This window comes from Gymnoscopelus microlampas (assembly GCF_963454915.1).
Source record: "Gymnoscopelus microlampas genome assembly, chromosome: 8".
Lineage (NCBI taxonomy): Eukaryota > Metazoa > Chordata > Actinopteri > Myctophiformes > Myctophidae > Gymnoscopelus > Gymnoscopelus microlampas.
In genome coordinates this window covers 51,232,845-51,258,663 of record NC_139945.1, presented here as the reverse complement: position 1 = coordinate 51,258,663, position 25,819 = coordinate 51,232,845, and the positions used below count along the sequence as shown (strand labels likewise).

The 25,819-nt window shown below is 40.7% G+C and overlaps 1 protein-coding gene across 1 annotated transcript in view; it reads left to right on the top strand.

Annotated features, from left to right (window-relative positions):
• The window catches only part of egln2 (egl-9 family hypoxia-inducible factor 2), a 31,757-nt gene extending 10,709 nt beyond the window's left edge, over positions 1-21,048 (top strand). The window contains exons 3-6 of the mRNA XM_084063842.1: positions 15,347-15,466; positions 16,657-16,793; positions 19,091-19,158; positions 19,284-21,048. Of these exons, the coding sequence (XP_083919968.1) occupies positions 15,347-15,466; positions 16,657-16,793; positions 19,091-19,158; positions 19,284-19,336 (378 nt within the window). The 3' untranslated portion in view covers positions 19,337-21,048. The remainder of the gene's footprint in view (positions 1-15,346; positions 15,467-16,656; positions 16,794-19,090; positions 19,159-19,283) is intronic.
• The last annotated feature ends 4,771 nt before the right edge of the window (positions 21,049-25,819 follow it).

Genomic DNA, 25,819 nt, shown 5'->3' with positions numbered 1-25,819 from the left:
TACCAATGACACTAATGAAGGCTCTGTTCCATTTAGTGTAGCACAGTGGTTCTCAAACCTTTTAATTTCAAGGACCCCCATAACTCTGAGAGATGTACAAATGGAACCAAATGGACCCGGGAGGGTCCATTTGGTTCCATTTGTACACTCTCAGAGTTACACCCTCTCAAGGAACCATGAGGGTCCCTGGACCACACTTTGAGACCCACTAGTATTTCTAGTGAGCCAACATGCACAATATCAGCACCCTGACTCTGTTTGACCAGAATGGAACAGAGCCTTCATTAGTATCATTGGTAACACCTGTGAAGGAAGTAAGAAGAGGCCCAATGGCTGCTGTGCATAGAGCCTATTGGAGTTCACAAACTGATCATGTCACTTAGTGGTGGGCGGGGCCCAATCTGAGCTTAGTTTGGTTCAGCTGGGGTGGGCCTATATAAGCTCAGGTTGAACCAGCAGTCTGTCTAGAGATTCACTGCAAGAAATCACAGCTGTGTGAGCACTTCCGATGCATTATAAGTAAGTTTGTTTTCTGTTATTAGACTTATGTTCCTTGGTTTAATTTGTTTGATAGACACTTATGCTGATCTGTTTATGCTTTCTGTTTGTTTAAGTTACTGATTGTTTCTGTCTTTCACTCCTATTTTAGTTAAATCATCATCAACACCATATCATCATCATCATCACATGTGTTGTACCAACTGGCAATAAAACCACTTTCAACCTTCATTCCTGGTCTGGTCCTACTGCTCTTGTCGGCATACTGGTGTCGGGGTATAATTTAGCCATGCAGTGAACTCTAGCTAAAGACATTTTACAACAGTTATTAAGTACCCTAGCCAATGATGCAGAAGCCCCACAGCCCCATTATCCATCATATAGGAAGAGCTGTTATCTAGAATATCTACAGTACCAGGGGTAATGCTACAGTAGATAGATGATAGACCATGATGGGAGCCAGGGAACTGAGCATGGATAAGCTAGCAGTGACAAATCACTTGATGATTACTGGACATGATTGATCAGGATTCAGTTTAATTCCCCAGGACTTTTATCTCATCACTATACTCAAATGGAAACTATTTGTTATTGCTAACCTGATGTATATTATCTTATTTGCCTACCTGTTAGTAGCTATGGGACTGCATCAATCAAGTGTATGGTATGGACTTAGCCCCTTTCGGGACCCTGTTTACCTTTTTTGTATTTGGGAAGGCGGTATCCAGGGTCCCTTGACGCTCAAAGCACTCTCTCTCGTAGTCGCGGGTACCACTGTCTCGTCTCGGGCTAATAGCTCGTCGCTTGGAAGTTGCAGAGATTTCTCAAAGGTACCAAAAAGAGCAATACTAAACCGCGGTTAATCTGCATTAATGCGCTCGGATCGGCGCTGCCGTTTAACATTTTTTATAATTTAGTAAAGCTTAATTTCCTCTCTCACACTCTGCTCCACTTCCCATGTCCCGCCTCCCCGCGTTGTGATTGTCATGCAAGCATGTAGGAGCTCGCCAATCAGAGGCAGTACCGTAGGACCATAGAGGTATGCGTAGGACGCGCAGCTTGTCATTCACCGCGGGGAGGCGGGCCATGGGAAGTGGAGCATTGTTTGAGAGAGGAAATTAAGCTTTACTAAATTATTAAAAATGTTAAACGGCAGCGCCGATCCGAGCGCATTAATGCAGATTAACCGCGGTTTAGTATTGCTCTTTTTGGTACCTTTGAGAAATCTCTGCAACTTCCAAGCGACGAGCTATTAGCCCGAGATGAGACAGTGGTACCCGCGACTACGAGAGAGAGTGCTTTGAGCGTCAAGGGACCCTGGATACCACCTTCCCAAATACAAAAAAGGTAAACAGGGTCCCGAAAGGGGCTAGGTATGGACTGTAACTACTGTAGTGATTCCACATGGATCTTTCAACACCTGGAATCTGTGCTGTATTTTCTATTCTCTGTCATTGACTTTATGTTTAAAAGAAAAAGACATTAGATTACAATTACAACTTACAATAAATACACCAGCAGAACTAGAAAGATTGTACTCAGTAATCTGAGATATGAGATGATTATGTCATTTTGACCTTCATACAGATCTTCATTATCAAATCCTTTCTGCTTGCTTATTGATAGAACTAGAAGTTCGTCCCCGCTTAGCGCCTTCGTTGTTGCTAAGATACGGTGTATGGCACATAGCGCCTCTGCCCGGTAGCTTGTAGATCTCTCTCACATGATTGGCGTAGCCTGCGTTGCCAGGTCTGGCTTTTGCATAAGCGATTTTGGGCTTATTTGGGCGTGCCTTTGGGCTCGTTTGCATAGACCACGGCCGGCAGCGCTTGTTTTTTGCCCGTTTCACGGATGAGGCAACGTCAAAGAAGGTTCCAGCGTCAAAGAGGTGCTCGCTGTGGCTGTTAAAACGGAAGTAAATCGGAAGTAAATCGCGAGCTGAAATATATGTAACACCGTATGATTATTAGATAGTAGAAGTGGAGACACATGTGAAGGTGGAGAATAAAATGTATGAGATTATATACTTTTGCACAGTGGTGGAAAGTAATTAAGTACATTTACTTAAGTACTGTACTGAACTCTCTCAGTGCCAGAGTATTTTCATAAAGTACTCCCCCAGTGCCAGCAATTTTCGTTTTTTTTTTGTTGCTATTTTGTAATTTAATTTTCAAATAGCTGATCTTCTGCAGTTTTAAACACCTACGACAGTTCTACCAGTAGAGAGCAGCAAATCGACACATTGATTACCTCGCTGACTCGCTCGCCCCCTCCCAAACAGGCCTACGTCACATCCGTTCATAAAACGGAAGTGATGTTTTCGACAATCTGTGATCGGGCTAAAATACGATGTTATACACGACTACGATGACTGATCGTCACCCAGACCAAAGAGAATAGAAGTGGAGCTCTCCGTTCGTTTTGTATACCGTGTGAAAAACCGTGACTTTCCCCATTCTGGCCGAAAATGACCGCGGAAAAAAAATGAGAACCGGAAACGGAATCTGCGTCATGAAACCGGGACCCAGTGAGTCTGAAGGAGTCAGGAAGTGAAAGTGATCATGAAAAATACACAGAATAGCGCGACCACAGTAAAAAGTAAAAACTCGGGATTTCTCGTTCTGGCAGCGAGGGTACTCGGGAAAAACTCGGGATATCTCGGGGCGTGGCACTGAGAGAGTTAAGTACAGTTTTGAGGTATTTGTACTTTACTTGAGTATTTCCAATTTCCAATACTTTTACTTCTACTCCACTACATCTCAGAGGCAAATATTGTACTTTTACTCCACTACAATTATTTGAAAACTTTAGTTACTAGTTACTTTTCAGATATAAATTATGATATAATGAAACATACATTAACCACTTTAGCCCTATTTTATACATACTGTAGGCTATTTGAAAATAGCAGATCTACAAGCTCACAACGCATCGCATAGTTGTGCGCTTGTAGAATCGGCTATTTTCAAATATTTAGTACTTTTACTTTTGGTACTTTAAGTACATTTTGATACCAATACTTTTGTACTTTTACTCAAGTAAATTTTTAATTTTGGGCTTTTACTTGTAAGGGTGCGCTCCCACCGCACTTTTATTTTACCTCTGGGGCAGAATCTGCCAATGCTTTGTCAATGCAAATGCGTGGATTCACGCAAGAGCAGATTTTTCCGCTTGTCGCGCAGACCTTGCGTTTATCTGCTCTACACAAAGAAGCATAAAACTGCTGGAGGCAGGAGCTGATTTTCCCCTCTGTCCAATCGGGTGAGTCGAAGGCGGACCGTCCCAAGACTCAGAAGCAACATGGTGCTCTCAGTGGACCAACTGGTTGTAGCTGTTGCATCTCACCCAGTAGGCTACTTTATGATTTGACCATGAAAGAGTTCCATATGACTGACATTAAAGAACTGGCCTGGTTACAAGTCAGTGCGGTCGCAAAGGCTTCAGGTTAGTGTAATAATATATTTAGTGTAATAATATTACTCTAACTATATATTTAATAGCCTTGTCAGTTAAAAATAGTCTTCACTTTTGCACTTGGGGTTTGTACATCTACATACACATTCAGATTTTAAATATAAAGTGCTTACCCCATGGCCACGGATTTTACAATCATGTACGGGCCCTAAGAAGTACCCGTATCTTCCGTTTTGTTCAATAAAAAGCATTTTAATCCAATTGGTGGCCATTTTCCCATAGAGTTATAATGTACCAACAGTGCAATACACCTCTCAACCGCTAAGGTCACGCAGTTGAAAGCATATGGAGAAAATGACCACTGATTGGATTAAAATGCTTTTTATTGAACAATACGGAAGATACGGATACTTATGAGGGCCCGTACATGATTGTAACATCCGTGGCCATGGGGTAAGTAGGCTACTTTATATTTTATCTGAATGTGTATGAGTATGTAGATGTACGAACCCCAAGTGTGAAAGTGCAAAGACATTTTTTTGTCTAGTGTCTAGTGGCGGTGCGGGCTACGGGGACGGTCTTGAATGTGAGTGACAGGTGCGTCACAGCGTTTTTTTTAGAATCCGCTGGCTGCAAAAAACTGTGGCCGCGCACAACCTGCGTTTAACAGCGGCCAGCCAACTTTTGGTGAGAGCGTACCCTAACAGAGTATTTCTATATTGCAGTATTGGTACTTTTACTTAAGTAAAGAATTTGAGTACTTTTTCCACCACTGCTTTTGCATGAGCGATTTTTGTAGCAAGTTGGGAGAGAATTTGGCCCACTCCTGTGGCCGTGGGGTTCATAAAAAAGTTGTGGGTTCCAAAGGGGACCGGCTCTCTAATTGAGTAGTGAGATGCCCAAAACAATTAGTGGTTAATCAGAGTAGTCCATTTATAAAAAATATTTTCAAATTTCTCTCTTTCGATTTGTTGATGTATAAGAAAAATAAAACTTGCTTCTCGATTTCTCGAAGATGAAGTAGGTTATTGGTTCTAAATATTGGTTTAGATATATTTGCGGTTAATTTTGCCCAACTCCATCTGGAAGAGATTGCAGCAGAATGCACTATCCTGACAAAGGTCTGACCATAATTCTTGGTCAATTGTAGTTTAACCTTTTAAGACCGGGAACTAGGGATGTCCGATATTATCAGCCTCCCGATATTATCGGCCGATATTAGCATAACAATTTATATCGGGAAAATATCGGTATCGTTTTTTGAAAAAAAAAAACATTTTTTTTTTTTTTTGCTTTATAAATAAGTTACAGGAGTTCTTACTGTATATGGTGTGTGTGATATTAAATTTGAGCTTACCCTAATCACAATAATCCCCGCATCTATATCGGCATTGGTTGATATCGGTATCGGTAATTAAGAGTTGGACAATATCGGTATATCGGTTATCGGTAAAAAAGCCAGTATCGGACAACCCTACCGGGAACGCATCCGTGTCACTTAGATTTCTTTAAGCTATTCAAAAATAGCAGATATACTGTACAAGCTTGTAGATCTGCTATTTTTGAAAAATCTTGACTTTTTTTAAAGATTTTTTTCAAAAAACTGATAGTATTTATGTTGATGTGAACTGTTTTATACCAATGAAAATGAAGAAATTAGTAATTTATTTTTCTTTGATTTGTTTTCTTCTATTATTTAAGTAATAGGTGGGGGTGTTTGTTTAACAGAGAATTTGATGCACTTGACGAAGAAAATGTATAATTTATGTTATTTAATTTAGTAAAAATTTAGTAAACATTTTTAAGAATCGCCTCAGGTCTTAAAGGGTTAATAGATGATTTCCCTGCCCTGCATGGTGCAACAGAATATAAAGTTAATTTCGGGTTTCCCAGCTAAAGCCCACGTCATGCACCTCTGTATGCGTCACAGAATTTAAATTTGTTATTCTTGGCACTGATACCAGGCCAGCCTTTTAGCCACCTGTAGATTACAGCGAAATGAACTTGCTGCTACAGAATCTACCAACAACCTTTCTATCTTTCCGTCACTTTGTCACACACACACACACACACACACACACACACACACACACACACACACACACACATACATCACTCTTCTCTTGCTCCAGTCATGGCAGCAGGACCTGTATTTGTTCAGTCTTATCTTGACCCCCTCCCCTCCACAGTGCCTCTTATCAGAATATGCGTGCAGCAATGCCGTTTATTTTCATTCTTGTCCAGAACAGTGTGTTCTGTGTGCACGGCCATCACCTTGGCAGTGCCGTTATCTACACAGTACGCCTATTAAGCCATTAATGCAGGCGGTTGGCAGACTGGCAGCTGTTTCCAAACAGACTGGTGTCATGGGGGTAACTTTTTCTTTTTTTTCTTTTAAAGGAGTAGTTCACCCAAAAATTACTTGTTTTCTATCTATAGGCTCTATGCACAGCAGCCATATTGGGAATGAATTGGGCCCCTTCCTTACTTCCTTCACAGGTGTTACCAATAATACTAATTAAGGCTCTGTTCCATTTAGTGTGGCATAGCGGTTGTCTTATTTTCATAACTCTGAGAGTGTACAAATGGAACCAAATGGACCCTTACAGGTCCATTTGTTTCCATTTGTACACTCTCAAGAGTTACACCTCCACCATAAGGGGCCATTTGGGAACCAAAATGGAGTGTTTCTAGTGAGCCAACATGCACGATATCAGCACCCTGACCAGAATGGAACAGAGCCAGCCTTCATTATAGTATCATTGGTAACACCTGTGAAGGAAGTAAGAAGAGGCCCAATTTCTTTCCAATATGGCTGCTGTGCATAGCGCCTATTACACACCCCATGAAGCCTTGAATTCATGGAGATTTTTTAGTTTTTGTCGCATTCCTAAGGCAATAATTTGATGACCGGCCTCCAGTCTCCTCTACTGGGTCTCCTATCGACCGATGTCCCGGTCTACTCCTTATTTTTGGGGGCTTTTCTGAGCCTTTATTGATAGTGACAGTACAGGAAATGGGGAGAGAGAGTAGTGGATGACCATGACATACAGCAAATGGTCCGACCAGTCCTGGGAGTTGAACCAGCGACTCTCAGTGTCAGCAATAGAGCCTATGTAATATGAGGGTAACTTAACCACATGAACCTATATTCTGGGCAAAAGTTGGTGAAAATAGAAGATCTTCAAGCTCTCCTCGGCTATTTTTGGCAAAGATATTTGGTGCAGAGGGAAGAATGGAAGGAGAGGGCCAAAAACTATAGACTCTGGTGGACGGTCACTTTAGTTTGCTCTGATTGGTCAGCTACTGCTGTGCTCAGCCCTTGGGCTTATAAATTATCCGCCCCAGGGTTTATCAGATGTCACACTCTGTCCTTTTAATGTGAAATACATACAACTACCTTTTTTTCTTTGACTACAAAATGAGTTAATTATTTCACCATTGGACGAAGTGAAAGACTTTCATGGACACAAATCAACACTATGATAGCACTTCTATTTTAGGGTAAATATATTATGTTGATATGTTCATAATAGTATTGTCCTTTCTTATTTTCATGCAGTAGTGACGGGATAGATTGAGATTGCAGAGGTTGTTCAAGGACATGTTTTTGGCTGAAGCTGCTAAAACTCTGACTTGCTCTTTTCGAATCCCTGTTAATGCTTCAAATGTGGTTCTGCGTTGTTCATTCTACCTACTGCGTTGCTAAGCAACAGCAGTGTAAATAGCAGTGCAGTGATTTCCATTGCGATCCCTGTCAACGGTGACAAAAATGTGCTTCCCTGTAAGGTGTTTTCACACGTTTCCGAAGTATCGTATTTGAACTTTGATGCCACACTATATCTCTCAGAATGCTAATGGTGTCCCACTGCTCAGGAGAAGCCAAACATATACAAAAATATAAATGGTAAATGGTGCATTTATATAGCGCTTTTATCCAAAGCGCTTTACATTGATTGTGCCATTGGCCCACCGATGGTGGAGGAAACCATGCAAGGCACCAACCTGCTCATCGGGAGCAAATAGGGGTTCAGTGTCAATTGCTCAAGGACACTTCGACACCAACTCTGGGGGAGCACCCCAGCCCGGGATCGAATTGGGAACCTTGCGGTTTCCAGTTCACTCTACCCCTGAGCCACTGCCGCCCCTCATAACACCTCATACCCAACAAATCAACTAATTGTTTACAGCCTCGGGCACTTTCCAAATCTATTCATCGTAAAATATGGATTTTAGCTGGCATTACGCAATTTTGGCCAACACTTTTCTAATTTCTTGTGATAGTTTTTCTATTTATCGTAATATGTTGAGACCATACTGTGGTCCACACTGCTTATTTCTTTCCTGCATAAAGTGTTATGATGACTATGTCATCATTATAGTATCAGAATTCAATATTCCAGTGTTGACATAAAACATATGTGGGAAAAAATACATGGAGGTATTTCCTTGGCCTACTGGCAGTGGCAGTGGCAGTGTGGTGTGCTCAAGAAATTTGGTGCCTATCGCTCCAGCAGTTTGCGAGGTTCTGCATTCTAATAGTCGAGTTGAGCCGGTATCATGTAAGTGGAAAAGCCCCATTTAATATACAGTATAGGGCATCGCAGTTCCCGCCCACTTCCTGGTTCCACTGCAAAATACTCAATGCATTTTTCCCATTGACATTTCCAAAAATATTTATATCAATTAATTTAAGCCTAGAATCATCCAGGGTCCTGGTGAATCATGACCATAAAACGTTTGATTCTGTGAAAAATAATTTTTGAAAACGGCAAAACAAAGGGTATTTATTAAATATAGTATGTCATATAATTAAATATAAAATAAAATAAATCACAGAAAAAAATGTTTAATGGTCATGATTCACCAGGACCCTGGATGGCTTGATTCTAGGCTTAAATTAATTGATATAAATATTTTTGGAAATGTCAATGGGAAAAATGCATTGAGTATTTTGCAGTGGAACCCGGAAGTGGCTGCAACTGCGATGCCCTATAAGGGCCCACATATTCACACCAGAAAACAATACATGGGGGAGACGACCAAGGGCCTGCATGTACCTGTTTTGCCCAAATGCACTGAATGACCTGGGAAGTTGTTAGTAGCAGGTTAGCTCGATAAAGAACCTCTCACTCCGCTATACAGCTCCGAGATGAGGTTCTATGTCGTTCTCATCCAGGATCGGTGGAACGTCCGCCAAGGCTTCGCTGTTTACCCTTTTGTATACATCGTATCCCAAAACTAATGGTAGATTCCAAACCGCACGGATGTTTAAGGTTTGGTCGGCTGCATAATATTTTAGGTCGGCAGCGAAACTACCCGTTTAAATCGCTTATTTAGTCAGCCTGTGGCCATGTTTCCCATTCAACCCGGAAAACCCCCCTACGTCCGCTGCCAGTACTGCTCCCGGTTTGGCTACAATGGGAAACATGGCCACAGGCTGACTAAATAATCGATTTAAACGGGTAGTTTCGCTGCCGACCTAAAATATTATGCAGCCGACCAAACCTTAAACATCCGTGCGGTTTGGAATCTACCATTAGTTTTGGGATACGATGTATACAAAAGCGTAAACAGCGGAGCCTTGGCGGACGTTCCACCGATCCTGGATGAGAACGACATAGAACCTCATCTCTGAGCTGTATAGCGGAGTGAGAGGTTCTTTATGGAGCTAGTAGCAGGTCATTGGTTGTTACAGGTATTGGCAACATTATCAACTCGGTTTCTATATTCGCAGATGTCTGTACACAAGACTGTGGGTGTATGCGCACAAGCTTTTGTGTGTTGTGTGTGTGTGTGTGTGTGTGTTTGTTTCTGTGTGTGTGCTCCCTCGGTGCACAGCAGCTCTGAATGCCATTTTGAGCCCTTACTAGAGACAGGGGTTCCGAGGTTAATGAGCTCAGGCTGTGAGCGTTTGTCAGTAATGAGAGGTGACAATAGTGGCTGAGTGACTGCAGTCACACATCACAACACCACTCAAGTCCACTTGGCTCTAAATGAGGAGTGACACACACTGACTGACCCCTCAAAGACACATTAGATGTACACTTTATTCCGTAAATTTAAATTGTTTTGTGTGTGTACACAGAGTACACACAAGGCAGCCATGTTAAAATATATCTGGATAGTTGATTCATATCCACAAGTTTACTCAAGCGTAATCAAGGCATAACTTTGAATTAATATCAATCTCAACCAGCCCTGATTTATACTTTGTTGAGGAGTCCTACAATAACAAGATGGGGTCTAATAACAGAATGTGCCCTGCCAAGCCAAAGTGCAGAAACTACGTTTTTGGACACACCCACTTATTTGTGTATTCCCAAAGGTCTAATTAACCTTCGTGATTTTGGGGGATGAACAATTACCTCAAGAACAGATGTACATTTATTGTAATATCACTTACATGCCGCTATCTCATTTGGCTGACCAGTTGAATCACTTTTAAACCAATTTTTCAGTGATTTTTTTCCCCTGTACTGCACTTTGGCTTGGCAGGGCACAGTCAGTTATTGTTTTTTGTACAGCATAGTTTCTATCTTTATCAGATCTTGCTCAGCTCTGACTGTCCAGAGCCAAAGACAAGTCATCTTCTCAGACACAAACTCGCTACACTCAGTCAGCTGGCCTTCATTTTTATATTCATCCACATTGACCGGCAGGGCCAGCGGGAAGTCCTCATGCTCTGCCCTGTTTCCGGTTTCATGTGGATCTCTGACTTAATGTGGCCAACCTATGATGTTATTCATCCATGACGTTAGTACTGTCACCTCCATATTCGGGCCAGCTTTCAGCCTGATTGGGAAAACAATTCAGGGACATACTGGCAGTTTGTACAAGAATGTTGCTGCTGATTGGCCCAGCAATTTACGATATTAACCCCGGGCAGGCCAACAGACAGACTCACACACCCTACTGTAGATGGCGCTGCCCATACAGAGCTTCTCCGTAAAAATGACGTCTTTCCGACTGAAACAAAGCGTCGACATTCACGTGGAGACTCTTGTCTCTTGGGGAGACTCTTTTGGAGACTATTGTCTCATGATGTAGTAAACCACAGTATGAATGATAGGATCTGGCAAGTTAAATCAATATTCTAGCAGTGCAGAACTCGTCCCTAGAGCTTCCACGCGTATTATGTCTCTCTCGTTAACCTGGAAAGATGGTGTCCCAGAGACGAGCTGAAGTGAGACAGGGCCGGAGATATTGTAAGTGTCATTTCCGCCACAGGGTGATGGAGCTCGGGTCATTGACAGCGTCGTCTGTCGCAGTCAGCCTCGAGAGATAGAAGAAGTTATTACTCTACACGCTGCCTGCTATCATCAACTACAAAAGTCCATCAGCCTAGAGTGATGGCGTGATTCTCAGTCAGATCAAGCCATGGATCTTTTCTGTTTGGCTAAAGAGAAATATACAGAGACAGCTAGATGAGGCATAGCAGGGACGTGAAGGCTTATGGTTTATGTCATAAAGATGATGAATACTGGTCTACGCTTCTGCGTTGTGTTTCTGCCTTAGTGCACATAACTGTAGCAGCCTTGCCCATAGTTGATTTTGAGTTCATGGATGCTTTAATATGGCTTTATGTATGGTTTGATTTTGTGATCTTCAATACGGCTGCATAGTAGATTGAAGAAAAATATTGAAATCGACTTGACTAAATTGGCTAATCTGCAGTCAGTGTAGAATCTCATTTGATTTGATCTCCCTGACGCAAGTACTGTAGGCTACTGAAAAATAATTTCTGTCAAAAAAGCAAGGTCCACATAAGGTGTCATACGTCATGTACGTATGATAATCCTGGTATTAAAGGACGACTTCACCACTTTTCAACATATCTTCATATAATAGGTCCTCACTAATGCTCATGATAAAATGATAAAACAAAATCTAATCAGTCTGTGTCTCAGTGGAGGGCTGTAGACAGTTCAGAAACCTGTCTACCAGTGACATCATCGATGGGGAATCCAAGCTAATAGAAACGGCAGGCTTTGTATTCCTGAAAAGTTGCAATGCAATAATATATCCCATTGTTCTCGCCTTAATATAAATCAGAATAATTTTTTTTAAATCTTTTTGGGGGAAAAAATCCTGCCTAACGATGATGTCACTGGTAGACGGGTTTCTGGACTGTCCACAGCCCTCCTATGAGACACAGACCAAGTAGATTTTTTTTTTATAATTTTATCATGAGCATTAGTGAGGACCTATTATATGAAGATATGTTGAAAAGTGGTGAAGTCGTCCTTTAAGCACACAAAAATGTCTCAATAGGTGTCTTAACCCTTTAAGGCCGGGAAGGGAACGCATCTGTGTCATTTTAAGATTTCTTTGGCTATTCAAAAATAGCAGATCTACAAGCTCATAGCGCAGCACCGAGTGCCGCGCTATGAGCTTGTAGATCTGCTATTTTTTTTTAAATCCTGAAAATTTGTGCAAATCTGTATACATTTTTAACTCAAATCTTTGCTTCTGGGGGTCCCCGGAAAACAAAATATTTTTACATGGGAGGGGGTCCGCGGTCAAATACATATTATTTTGGGGGTCCTTGACAAGTTTGAAAACCATTGATAATATAGCAACATAAGTAAAAAAATATATTTTAAAAAATCAAACTTTCGGAAAAAAAGTACTTTAGGATTTAGAAGACATTTGTAAAATCCCCAGAAGCAAAGATTTGAGTTAAAAACTTTCGCTTTAAAAAAAGTATATATATATTCAAACTAAAGATTTGCACACATTTTCACGATTTTTCTAAAAAATAGCAGATCTACAAGCTCATGCTTGTAAATCTGCTATTTTTGAATAGCCCAAAGAAATCTTAAAATGACACAGATGCGTTCCTGGTCTTAAAGGGTTAATTCCTTAGCCCCACTAGGTAGAGCATGGGACTCTAATAAGAATGGTTCCGGGGGGCGCCCACTGGCCTAGCGGTCCAGGCGCATACCACATATAGGCTCTAATGAGTTTGAATCCCGTTCCCGACGACCTTTGCTGCGTGCCTCTCCCCATCTCTCTCCCTGTTTCCTGTCTACCTACTGTACTATCAATAAAGGCAGAAAGGACCCTGTGATGGCTGACTCAGCAGCCACACATAGACTATAATGTATGGTAACTCTTCCTTTTGGTTTATATATTTAGTGTGTATTTTAAGCTGGACATTATTAACAAGTTGAAATTACATAATTTATTGTTTGTTTTTCTATGAGTTTATTTGCATTTGATTTGACTGAGTTTCTTTGAGTTACCAGTTTTGTGGGAGGTGCTGACTAACATACATGGGCATGATGGGCTGGCCAAAGCAATGGGGATCAGCTGCTCCAGATCTACAGCTAATTGGAGAAATTGGACTGCACCACAGTCCCTCTGTACCATGGGGTGGGGCAGGGGTTTTGAGTGTGTGTTTCAATTGTAGTCTTTGTCTTTTCCCCCTTTTGTATTAACAGTGGTCTGACCCGTCCCTATATATGTCCACCTCCTGTGTCATTCTAGTTAGTTAAGTTTTCAGTTCAGTTGTGTTGTTAAGTCCCAGTTTGTTTTGTTATTTAGTTTAATTTCCTTTGTGTTGAGCACATTTGTTTTGTTAAAACATGAATTTGCAACAACAAAAAAAGAAAAGAAATAAAAAAAGAGAACAATTTTTTAAAACCAACAAAGTTTTCCCTGTGTCTCTCCTTCCGACCAACTCGGTCCCTGACAGACCCAAAATATATATTTTTTAAAAGGAATGGTTCCCTCCGTCTCCATAGAGAATGCTCCCCTGCTCCACAGACCTTAGCACAGAGAAGTCACACAGGGGAAATACCAGCAGGAGACCATTGTTTTAACAGACTGACCTCTAACATACTATTTCTCTTCATACCCCACTCCCTCTCTGTGTCAGCCGAGTAGTGCATAGCTTCACCACTCAGAATCACATGCTTCTGTTTGAGTGTGTGGGTGTGACCCTGAATTTAGATACAGTCAGTGGTGTAAAGTAACTAAGTACATTTGCTCAAGTACTGTACTTAAGTACAATTTTGAGGTATTTATTTACTTTACTTGAACCAATTTTCAATACTTTTACTTCTACTCCGCCACTGCATCTCAGAGGCAAATGTTATGCTTTTACTCCACTACAATTACTTGAAAACTTTAGTTACTTGTTACTTTGTAGATTTTGATTATTGTTACAAAACATACATTAACCACTTCAGCCCTATATACATTTCGGCCTTTTGAAAATAGACGATCTACAAGCTCACAATGCGTCGCGATGCGACGCATTGTGAGCTTGTAGATCTGCTATTTTCAAAAGATGTTTTTATACATTTGAAAAGTTGTGAAACGGGACATTCTGCATAATGAGTACTTTCTACTTTTGGTACTTTAAGTACATTTTGATATCAATACTTTTGTACTTTTATACATGTACATTTTGAATTCCGGACTTTTACTTGTAACGGAGTATTTCTACATTGCAGTATTGATACTTTTACTTAAGTAAACCATTTGAGTACTTTTTCCACCACTGGATACAGTACATACTTACTGGTACATTTGGTCACTTTTTAGTTTACACCCTTATGCCTGATTTATACTTAGTTGCTTAGTTGGGTGTCAAGGACCGGAAAATAGACGATCTACAAGCTCACAATGTGTCACACAGTTTGTAGATCTGTAATTATTTGGTGTGTGACACCGGTGCACGTGGTCCAATTTTACCATCTCAGGGTTAAATTAAGTTTGGGGAATTTTGTGGGGAGGATTAATTGGCATAACGACCAAACTGGGAGAAGAAAGGTGTCAACATAATAATTTATGATGATTGGCTAAATACATTTTACTCTGCAGCGTTTCTCACCAGACAATGCTTTGTACAGGAGATTATCTGTTGGAAGGCTAGGCATATTTATTTGTGCAACACATTTCATACCCAAGGCAGTTCCAGGTGGTTTACATAAGGCTTAAGGCCATTTAACCACTTGAAACACTAAACACATGTCGTCGATAAAGTCGTATAATTGTTTGTTTGTTTGTTTATTTTCACTTACGAGAGAATTGAAATATGATACACAAAGAATCAGTAAAAATGATACATCAGTCAGACTCTATTTAGAACTTAAGCAGCTGCATTCTTAACACATTCACTGCCAGGGGCTCTCTAATGCTGGCAAGTAGCTTCTGCCAGAATTTTTAAGACTTTTCAAGAACCACAGAATATTTATCTCCAGAATGATCGACCCCCTGATGGTTGCTAATCACGGAGGAAATCACTGTGCTTCCGTGAAAAAAAAATGTCATAGTGACCTCCCGTTCTCTTGTTATACCCAGTTGAAAATAGGATGTTCAAATCTAAAATGACAGATGCTTTCCGGGTCTTAATGGGTTAAAGAGCGGCTGCTGTCATGTCTCTCGTTCAGCAAAGTGACTACTGTAACCTTCCTCCTTACAGGCTATGGTGGCGTGTTACCCGGGCAACGGGACAGGGTACGTTCGTCACGTTGACAACCCCAACGGCGATGGCCGCTGCATCACCTGCATCTACTATCTCAACAAGGACTGGAATGTCGAGGTACATACATATACACACATTTCACTCTGACTCACGTTTATGGGACAGTTCTCTGTGGACACGTATACAAATATGAACATTTATCATACGCATAACTAAGCTGTGAACCTAAACTAAAACATTTATGTTGGATATCTTTGCTGTCAGGTGGAAACCTTTGTATGTCAAAAACGTCTACTTTTCAGGAAGTGTAACAAAGAACCAATGGACGTTGGCTCTCGTTAATACTTTTCATTGGTTCTATATTTATTAAACCCACAGACAGAATTAATCACTTTGACTTTCACTTTCAACATTTATCAAAGCTAGAAAAGTAGCAGATCTACAAGCTCACTCGCAAAGAGCTTGTAGATCGTCTATTTCTGCTACTTTTGTGCGACGCTGTTGCGCGTCTACATAGGGCATTCATTTATGAAAACACATACAAAGTTGAAATATGGAGATTCAAGGTTTCTGGCCAACAGCAACGATATATTTCTAGAACACCATAAGTCAATAGAACGTGTCTGGGGAATTGCATTACTAGGGGACAGCTTGGATACAAGTTTATTTCCTTTCAGCTACTGATATTCACAAACACCGCAACAGGAAATAAACTTGGACCCATTCAGAATGTTTATGTTGTCGAGTGTGAAAAGGACTCCCCACTACTGTATGTCAGAGACCCTGACATGTCCCCTGTGTGTGTGTGTGTGTGTGTGTGTGTGTGTGTGTGTGAATGGATTCAAGTTCTCAGTAGCCACAACAGATTTCTGTCATTTTTATAACATTAAAGAGTATTAGAAAGGGTCAGAATACATCTATTGCTTAAATAGTTAATTGATGTTCAGAAACATCTTCCATAAAACCCTAATGGTGTCAATCTGCAATATCTCCAACTGGTTGGCTGTATGTAGAACAACAAGAACATTAAGAATGTTAAGAATGATAATACCTAAACATCATAATTCTACATATTGTGCTAATTGTTTACTCCTTTCACGCTGTTTAACAAATCACAGTTTGGGGCGGCCAAAAAAAAACGTTTTCAGTCGTGAGATTTGTTAACCCATTAAAACCGGGAATGCATCCGTGTCATTTTAGATGAAAGTTGAAAGTTTGAGAACTACTGGTTTAGAAGGCATTTGTAGAATGGGCCTCCTGTCTTAATGGGTTACTCCCATATCTGTTGTGTGTCTCTGTGTGTTTAGGAGCAAGGAGGCCTCCTGCAGATCTATCCTGAAGGCAAAAATGTAGTGGCGAATATTGAGCCGCTGTTTGACCGGCTGCTTATCTTCTGGTCTGACCGCAGAAACCCACATGAGGTCAAGCCAGCCTTCGCCACTCGGTCAGTAGCTATAATACACACATGTACCATGTTTACAAACACTCCCACACATGCATGGGGCTGACGTGTTACTTGAGGATTAATTGTCACGCAAATAATTGCAATTAACGATTTAATAGGCTTTATGCACAGCAGCCATATTGGAAAGAAATTGGGCCTCTTCTTACTTCCTTCACAGGTGTTACCAATGATACTAATGAAGGGCTCTGTTCCATTCTGGTCAGGGTGCTGATATCGTGCATGTTGGCTCACTAGAAACACTCCATTTTGGTTCCCAAATGGCCCCTTATGGTGGGTGTCTAACTCTGAGAGTTATGGGGGTCCTTGAAAATAAGACAACCACTATGCCACACTAAATGGAACAGAGCCTTAATTACTATCATTGGTAAGTAACACCTGTGAAGGAAGTAAGGAAGGGGCCCAATTCATTCCCAATATGGCTGCTGTGCATAGAGCCTATAGCGTTTTTGGCATTGAACTTTGTAACATATAAATACAAATTACATTTGTTTGGCTTTTAGGCTTTGTAAACAATAATTGCACAGGGCAGATATGACAAATAAATATACAATATAAGAAATGACTGACAATGACCGGTACCCATAATCAAATAGTGTACTGTGGCCAAAATTGGCCATATATATGATATCTAATAACATGGTATTTTCAACATAAAAAAGGCATTTTTTTTTTAATGTTTAAAAAATGTATGAACATTTTGTCAACACGGAAACAAGTCTGATAATTATGCAAAACAAGTGTGATTATCTCAAATAAGTAATAATCGTGACAGGCTTACACATGCATGCGGGACCAAAGGTTTGAATTTACTCTTTTTTTTGTGTTGTGCTTTTAGCCGAGTTAGTAGTATTAGTACCTCATACTGTTTTCTAATACAGTATTCAATCAATAAAATAAAACCACTGCTGGGAACCAAACCCAGTGTTCATGAGTGGGAAACCTGCTGGGAATTGTGTCCTTGTCACTGCACTGGCAACTCCTAATGGTCTGTTTAGCAGGGAAATTATCTGGGGAGATGGCATGAACCTCTGCACATGTTACTCTGTCCTGATGAAACTTCCTCGCTGTCTCTGGTGCATGTAAAAATCCCACATACCAAACATAGTTGTATACTTTTAGACAGAGCAATGCGTTCAGACAGACTTACTTGTGTCAGTTGCAAGCAACGTTTTGTACTGCTGCTACCCTAAACAGGGCTCCCTCATAAAATAGATCTCGTATCTCAATGGGACTGCACCTGTATAAATAAAGGTCTAATAAAAAAAATAATAAGACGTTTACACACTAAACACTTGCTATTTTTTAAAGAGATTTGGTGCAGAGAGAGGGAAAATGGTAAAAAAGGATAAAGCCCTGGGTTACGCCAGTCAATATAGTATGTAGGGTTATATAAGTGGTTGAGACCGGTCTTTGTCAGCTTTGTGAAAGTGTTGTACGTGCATGCACAGCACACACCCGTTCACTCACACTTCCTGTCGTTACAGAGCATTGTGAATCCACCATCCTCTCCACTGCACTGCACATCACAGGAAGAGTTTCTGTAGCATATAGCATGGCAGTAATGTTGTGAAACAAGAATGAAATAAACACTTTTTATCCTCCGTTTCACTCCTAAAGCCTGCTATTTCACTCCTAAATCAGCACTTATGTTTAGGTCCTTGAAATGAAAAGGCTTGAGAACCACTGTGCTATTTTAAAGGGCACAAAGTTCAAGGGTGTTAATTGTCACATTCAATACAGCAGGTAGCAACATTATAGGCAGTGGAATTCTTGTACTTGGGAGCTTCTTTGACAGGCATGGGCAGCAATAGAATCAAATAAAAAATAGAAAATAACAAAGACGGCGAGTTGCAGTGATGCTGCGTTTGGGAGCGTGAACTCCCTCCTCCTCTCCTTCTCCCCTCGGACCGACTGCTGGGGGGCAAGGCGGGGCTTGAGACAGGAAATACGTGTTTCCTGGGGGGGGGGGGGGGTAGGCGGGCGGAGGCGGTTTCGGCGATGGGGGAGGAAGGTTCGATTGCAAGACTCGTGCTGAACTGGGGGGGTGGGGTGTGGTGGTGGGGGTGCACGAGAGACAGGAATAAACAACGCAGCCCCTCCGGAGAGACGAGAAGGAAACCATCCACATTAACCCTCTGCTGCCTGACCGACACATCTGCTTTTCTGACATGAGTTGAGCAGACCTACCCCTTTAGCATGCATCTCAACACTGACACACTATTACATTCATTCATTCACGTTCATGTTATACCTATGTCTTCCTTGTGTCTTCACAGCTATGCCATCACTGTCTGGTACTTTGATGCCAAGGAGAGGGCAGAGGCCAAGGAGAAGTACCGATTGGGTGAGACGGTCTTTTCTTTTTTTTCACGATACCTTACGGGTCCTTTTGGGCAATTCCATTTCTGAGTTAATCGCTAAAGTCCTGTATCGGCGATTCCCACTGACATGCTTCTCCTGTGTCCACAGCAACAGGTCAAAAAGGAGTTCAAGTGCCTGTCCCTCAAAACAGCAAGACCTAATCACTGGACAGCGCTCTGAACATGTGACCTGCCTATCGAAGCTGCTATAGGACAGCACAGTCATAGAGGGAGAATGCCGGCGAACTGTCAATCAAAAACGTCAAGCTCCATCCCAGCTCTTCGGATGTCAACTGCCAACTGTCAGTCCTCCTTCACAGGCTTATGTTTCTCAGCTTCTGATCGAAGCCGAGTGTCGGAGGCTGAACCCAATAATGGGGGGTGGGGGGGGGGGTTACGGACCTTTAAGGGTCCATAGGGTCCGTTTGGAACCCCCTCAACGAACCCTGAGGGTCCCTGGACCCCACTTTGAGAACCACTGGTCTATGAAGAGAACTGCATGGCCAAAATGGACATGCTTTTTGATTTTTGTTGTTGCGGTTTTGCCTTTTTCAATAATCAGTGCTGTTGTGGTGATGTAATCAGAAATCATTGCTTCTCTCTGCTCCAGCCTAATTTTGTCCATTAAAAAAATCTAAAGGGGTGTCAAATGTTTATGTATATGCCCCAAACCTGCTTGATTTCACCTTTCCTCAGCAAAGTCTAAAGTAGGTTTATCATTGAGGGCCAGGGTAAGCTTAACTAATAATGTTTGCATAATCTAAAGACGAAGGGGTGGGAGTGGTCCTTTATTATGTCATTGTGGTGGATTATGATACAGGGTTAAGTTGCTATCACTGAACCACATGCATTTCACCTCTTAATCACAAAACATTTCAAAATGATTTTGAAAGTAGCCGATCTACAAGCTCACAATGCTGACAAAAATAATTCTTTCTTTTTTTTCGTGTTTTTTATGCCTTTATTGAAAGGATAGTAGTCTGACAAGAACTGGGGAGAGAGATGGTGAGTGACATGCTGCAAAGGCCGTTGGGATTGGGACTCGAACCTGCGACGCGCTGTCAGGCTGCTTTAGAGCCTAGGTGCCTGGACCGCTACGCCTAACCTTGATAAATCTTGATATTTTTCTTTTTTTTTTCATTAAAGGACAAGATTGGGATGCCAGGAAAGCACCAACTATCAACTTAAGTGGGAAACACTCAAAATAAAGTAATTATCAGAACCTGAGGGCAGCGAGACTGAAAGGCGAGTCCCCCAGCATGACGTATAACGTGTGCTAGAGGGAATCCGTTGGTGCGTAATGCCTAATCTATACTCCGTCTTACAACGGTGTCACTTGCCAAGAAGAACCGATCTACAAGATAACAATGCGTTGCTAGCATGTACCTGTAGATATGTAGGTTATTTTTTGGCAAGCAACACCTTCGCGCGATTAAACGTAAAGCAAGCAATAGCCGGCTAGATTCTAAAACTGTGTTTTAACTGAAAGTGCTTTCATGAATGTCTCAAAATGTCTGTGTGTGACATTTGATTAAGTAATCTAATTGTGGGTTATACTTAACACTGCTGCACATCAGCAGCATGAACAATGTGGTTAATTCTTGTCTTTTTAATGTGTGTGTAAAGCAGTGGTTCCCAACCTTTTCTGGATCAGGGCCCACTTGGAAATCTTGACGGCATTTGTGCGGGCGGTCAGGGTGTCGAGCGCATTTTAAGTGTACAGATGGGTGGGCTGCATAGATTTCCAGAGCATGTTTATTTGAATGATCAATCAATCAAATGTGTTCCAGCTTGGATCAATGGAAACGATGTAGTATACTTTAATTTCTTATTTATTGATATCACTATGAAGAAAAAATAGATCAAGGTTTTAACCCATTAAGACCTGGAACGCATCTGTGTCACTTTAGATTTCTTTGGCTATTCAAAAATAGCAGATATACAAGCTCATAGCGCGGCACCGAGTGCCGCGCTATGAGCTTGTAGATCTGCTATTTTTGAAAAATCGTGAAATGATTTTTAACCTGAGGCCACGAAAAACTGTGGCCTCAGGTCTTAATGGGTTAAAGAAAAAATACCATGTCTATTTTTTGCATAAATGTTTTTTTTTCTTCATATTAATGTTAGATTATGATAAAATGTTAGCGTTAGACAATTATTTTGGGGCGCACTTGCTATACCCTCACGAACCACCCGTGGACCCTGGCCCACAGATTGGGAACCACTGGTGTAAAGGTTTTTGAAATGTACAGACTGCACACAAAGATGGATTGACTGGTATGTACAGTATTGCTCATTGTCAGAGATGCACAGATCACTGGAGATAATGCAAGCAATGCACGAAGAGCTGTGAAAACACACAAATTAGTGTGTGTGTATTTGTTTGTGTGTGTGTGTGTGTGAGTGAGTGATTGAGAGATAGACACAACGTGTCTCTCTCAAAGTCGGAAATAAAAGTGTGTTTTTGGAATCTTCTGGCCTCAAATACATGACAGACATGCAATTAAAAATGACTAAATAGATTAACTGAACAAAATGATGACAAATTGACTTAAGCTGAATCTGTACCTTATTTTAATCTTCATATCATTAAAATCCCAATCAGTGATACCGTTGTAAACAAATGGGTAGCCCTCCACCGCCAAAAATGTTAAATACTCGTGGAGACATGTTATCCTGTATGTGATTGACTCAGCTCATGGTAAAAGAAGTAACATGATAGACAACAGATACAGATTTTTTAAACTATTGTCATGGGTTTCGTTTACGTACGTTGTAAACGTTGGAGTAAAACAGACCTATATTTTAATTTATGATGGGTTAAGAAAACAAATAACACATTTTCATCCATAAATCAAACTCATCAGAATGTACAGTAGGTGAATATAACCCTAATTTATATTTTAAAAACAATCGCTGATTGGTCTTTTAATAGGGTTTAATAAGCACAGAGCTAGAATGCACTGTATGTGAACTACAGTGCAGAACACTGCCCGTGTGTGTGTGTGTGTGTGTGTGTGTGTGTGCGCGTACGCGACGTGCGTGAGTGTGTTTGAGCATGCATGCTTGCATGTGTCTAGAGAAGAGTACCAGTGCCCTGAAGGTGATGTTTCAGTGTGTTAGATGGTGTTACGAGAGGTTATCTTAAAAGAGAAAAAAAGCACTTTATTATGTGAAATGCCATGTGTGAATGATATAAAATAAGGAAATAATTATAACTACAAATTTAGTCTAATGCTATAATGGCTGTGGATAATACAGTCTTTCAAATGCAATAGAAATGGAACAGAAATTGTTTGCCTAATTTTTTGTGATTTTCTTGAAATATTTAATTAAAACGTGTCTGTTTTTGTACATGAAGAGTTTGTGGATTTATTGTGTAAAACCTGACCCAAATGTTCATCAATATTACACACACACGCACACGCACGTCACACGGTAAGTTGGTGATGGAATTCCCCCATTCTTACTTCCTCTCCTAGACTTGTATGTACAGTATTTCAGCGAGAACTAGGAGAGAACATTAGGAATATCTGAGGACGGGCGAATTTCCAGAGGAAAAGGGGACTTTGATAAGGTGAGATCTCCAGGGGATGAAGAGATGAAAAAAAGAGCAAGAGAAGAGAAAAAAAGGAGCTAACAGAATTGTCTCACTGTGTTCTTTCGAGCCCCCAAAATTGCTATTAATTTGCTTAACGATCCACTCCCAGTTGTCCCTGAAACATGATATCCCCTTCTTTAACCACTTAAAGTAAACCGTCTACACTTAGTTAACTAATACTTGCAGGATTGGGGTTGGCTGAGGCTCTGTCTGTTCTTTTTTCCCTCTGCACCAAATGTGTTTGCCAAAAATAGCCGAGCTCATACAAGCTCATAACTCATCATATTCCTCCCAGAATAGTGATGCCAAGGTTCAAGTGTTGTTGAATCCTCATTAAGCATAATTTATTCATTAAGCATACCCCCCATGGTATGACGTGTCACTTGCCATCTAGAACTAATCTTTAGTCAACAGTCTTATCAACAATGAGTCTCTGAATGAATACAGTATGTAGCTATGTACAGTCTATCAACATTTGATCAACAGTGAATATATGTATGAATATATTCAGTCCATCGGCAGTTATCCTCACAAGCATATGTCAGTGTAATGTGTGAAATGCTCAGAATCCTTGTCAAAATGTCAATAGTCAGTAATGGAGTTACTTTATTATATGTTATATGGAGCCTGGTGGCTACTGGCCTGTCGTCCAAGTCGCTCCTTTCTAAGGTTGCCATCTAGTGACAATCCCTTCACACTCTGTTTCTCATCATCCTCAGCTGAAGGAGCTGATGGAGAGTTTAGGGGGGATAGCAGTAGCAGAGATTTTTCAGAGAAGTTTCAACTCAAGGTTCAAGGTGATCTTTATTGTTATGTCTTATGTACGGGTACATATAGTGAGAGTATTCTTTTTTGTAGAAGATGGATTCAACTAATTAGTTAGTTGCTATCAAGTTTGGATGACCTAAATAGCTAGACCTAGATTATGTTGAACACAGTAGATTGTTGCCATTGAACAAATGGCTTTCAACTGCATGTATGAATGTACACTGCATTCAGTGTACTTTATTGATTCTTTTCTGCTACCGCAGTCTATGGACTTTGCCTTTAAAAAAGTTGGGAGTACATTATTTGTAGGGAGTACACTATTTCACTTCATGTGCCACCTATCATGTGTTCTCTCTGCGAAGGACAGGAGCCAAGAGTTTTGAAAACCAGAATAAACCAGTATTAAACAGAATGTGGAAACAATACAACATAATTATGTTTACCCATAATAGGGATGCCTGGTTCAAATCATAGAGGTTCAAAGAATTCCCCCAAAACCCCTTCCATATACGCTGACACCCTATAACATGGATATGGACAAACAAAAAGGCCTTTTTGAGTTGCCGTCTAAACCCAACGGTTATTGAGACACTGAGTTTGCTAAGTGTAGCATGACATTCTGGTGGCTGTGCTTCTCTGTTACTGAACCAATGTTCACATTATTTCAGATTGTAGCCATCTCCACAGTGACAGATGAATATTGATTAATTGATTGAATACTTAAAAGGTAAGACCACTTTGTTAGAGGTTTGGGTTGTGTAGTTACCTTGCCATGATGTAACTCCAAAGGTGGGCAAGAAATAAAAAATAATTGCTCCATTGATTAGAAATTGATAATTCAAAATAGGCTCCTCATTGACTTACATTGTACGGTAAAACAGCTCTCAAAGTCACTCTTTTAGCACATAAACAAACACAAACAAAGTTGATTCAGACAATATAGAACATCACCAAACCCAGTACTGTTTTTTTTTTTAAATAAAAATGTCAACTTCCTGTTGATTTTGCAATTTTTAATAAGTAGAAAACCTGGACTGGATCCGGATCCAGATCTTCAAATAGTAAAATCAACAGGAAGTTGACATTTTTATTAAAAAAACAAACAGTACTGGGTTTGGTGATGCTTTGAGACTTTGAGAGCTGTTTTACCGTACAATGTAAGTCAATGAGGAGCATATTTTGAATTATCAATTTCTAATCAATGGAGCAATTATTTTTTATTTCTTTCCCATCTTTGGAGTTACATCATGGCAAGGTAACTACACAACCCAAACCTCTACCAAAGTGGTCTTACCCTTTAAAGTACAGTTCAATACGAGGATCTTAAACCCAAGAAAGCGCTATGGATTTTTTCCATTGGGGTCCTTGGTACTCAATTCATCGAAACATTTAGAATGAAGGCCCTTCAATAACAAATTATGGCATTTTTTTTTTTAATAGATTATTATTATTATTATTATTATTATTATTATTATTATTATTATTATTATTATTATTATTATTATTATTAGGCTATTATTATCCATAGGGAGATGTAACACACCTGTCCCCAAGCCTGAGTAATATTAGTAAATCTTGGGCAAGCCCCCAAGATTTCTGCGTTTGACCGCCAAAAGGATCACATTTCTTTCCAGCTAGCGGTTGTTGAGACTCCCTGAGACCAGTGCTGGAGAGTAATGTACCCACAGTTTTAACAGGATGAAGCTGTCTGTTATTGGCTCTATGCACAGCAGCCATATTATCACTTCCTTCCCAGGTGTTACAAATGATACTAATGAAGGCTCTGTTCCATGTAGCACAGTGGTTTCCACGACCCCCATAACTCTGAGAGTCTACAAATGGAACCAAATGGACCCACTCTCAGAGTTACACACCTGCAAGGGGCCATTTGGAAGCCCATGAGGGTCCCTGGACCCCAACTGTAGACCCACTGGTGTAACAGAGTGTTTCCAGTGGGCCAACATGCACAATATCAGCACCCTGACTCTGTTTGACCAGAATGGAACAGAGCCTTCATTAGTATCATTGGTAACACCTGTGAAGGAAGTGATAATATGGCTACTGTGAATAGAGCCTATTGGGGGACAAGTCAAGGACATAGTCAGACGTTCTCTGCAATGTTGTCATCCTTCCCCACCTAGACTTTTTTGATACCTCAACAACAAAAAAAGAAAGAAAATAAAAATACAATTACTGCATCAAAAGTAATCAACAAACTGTACTTTAAAAACTGGTCAAACATTGGCCAAATTGTCAAATATTATAAGAAAGAGGCA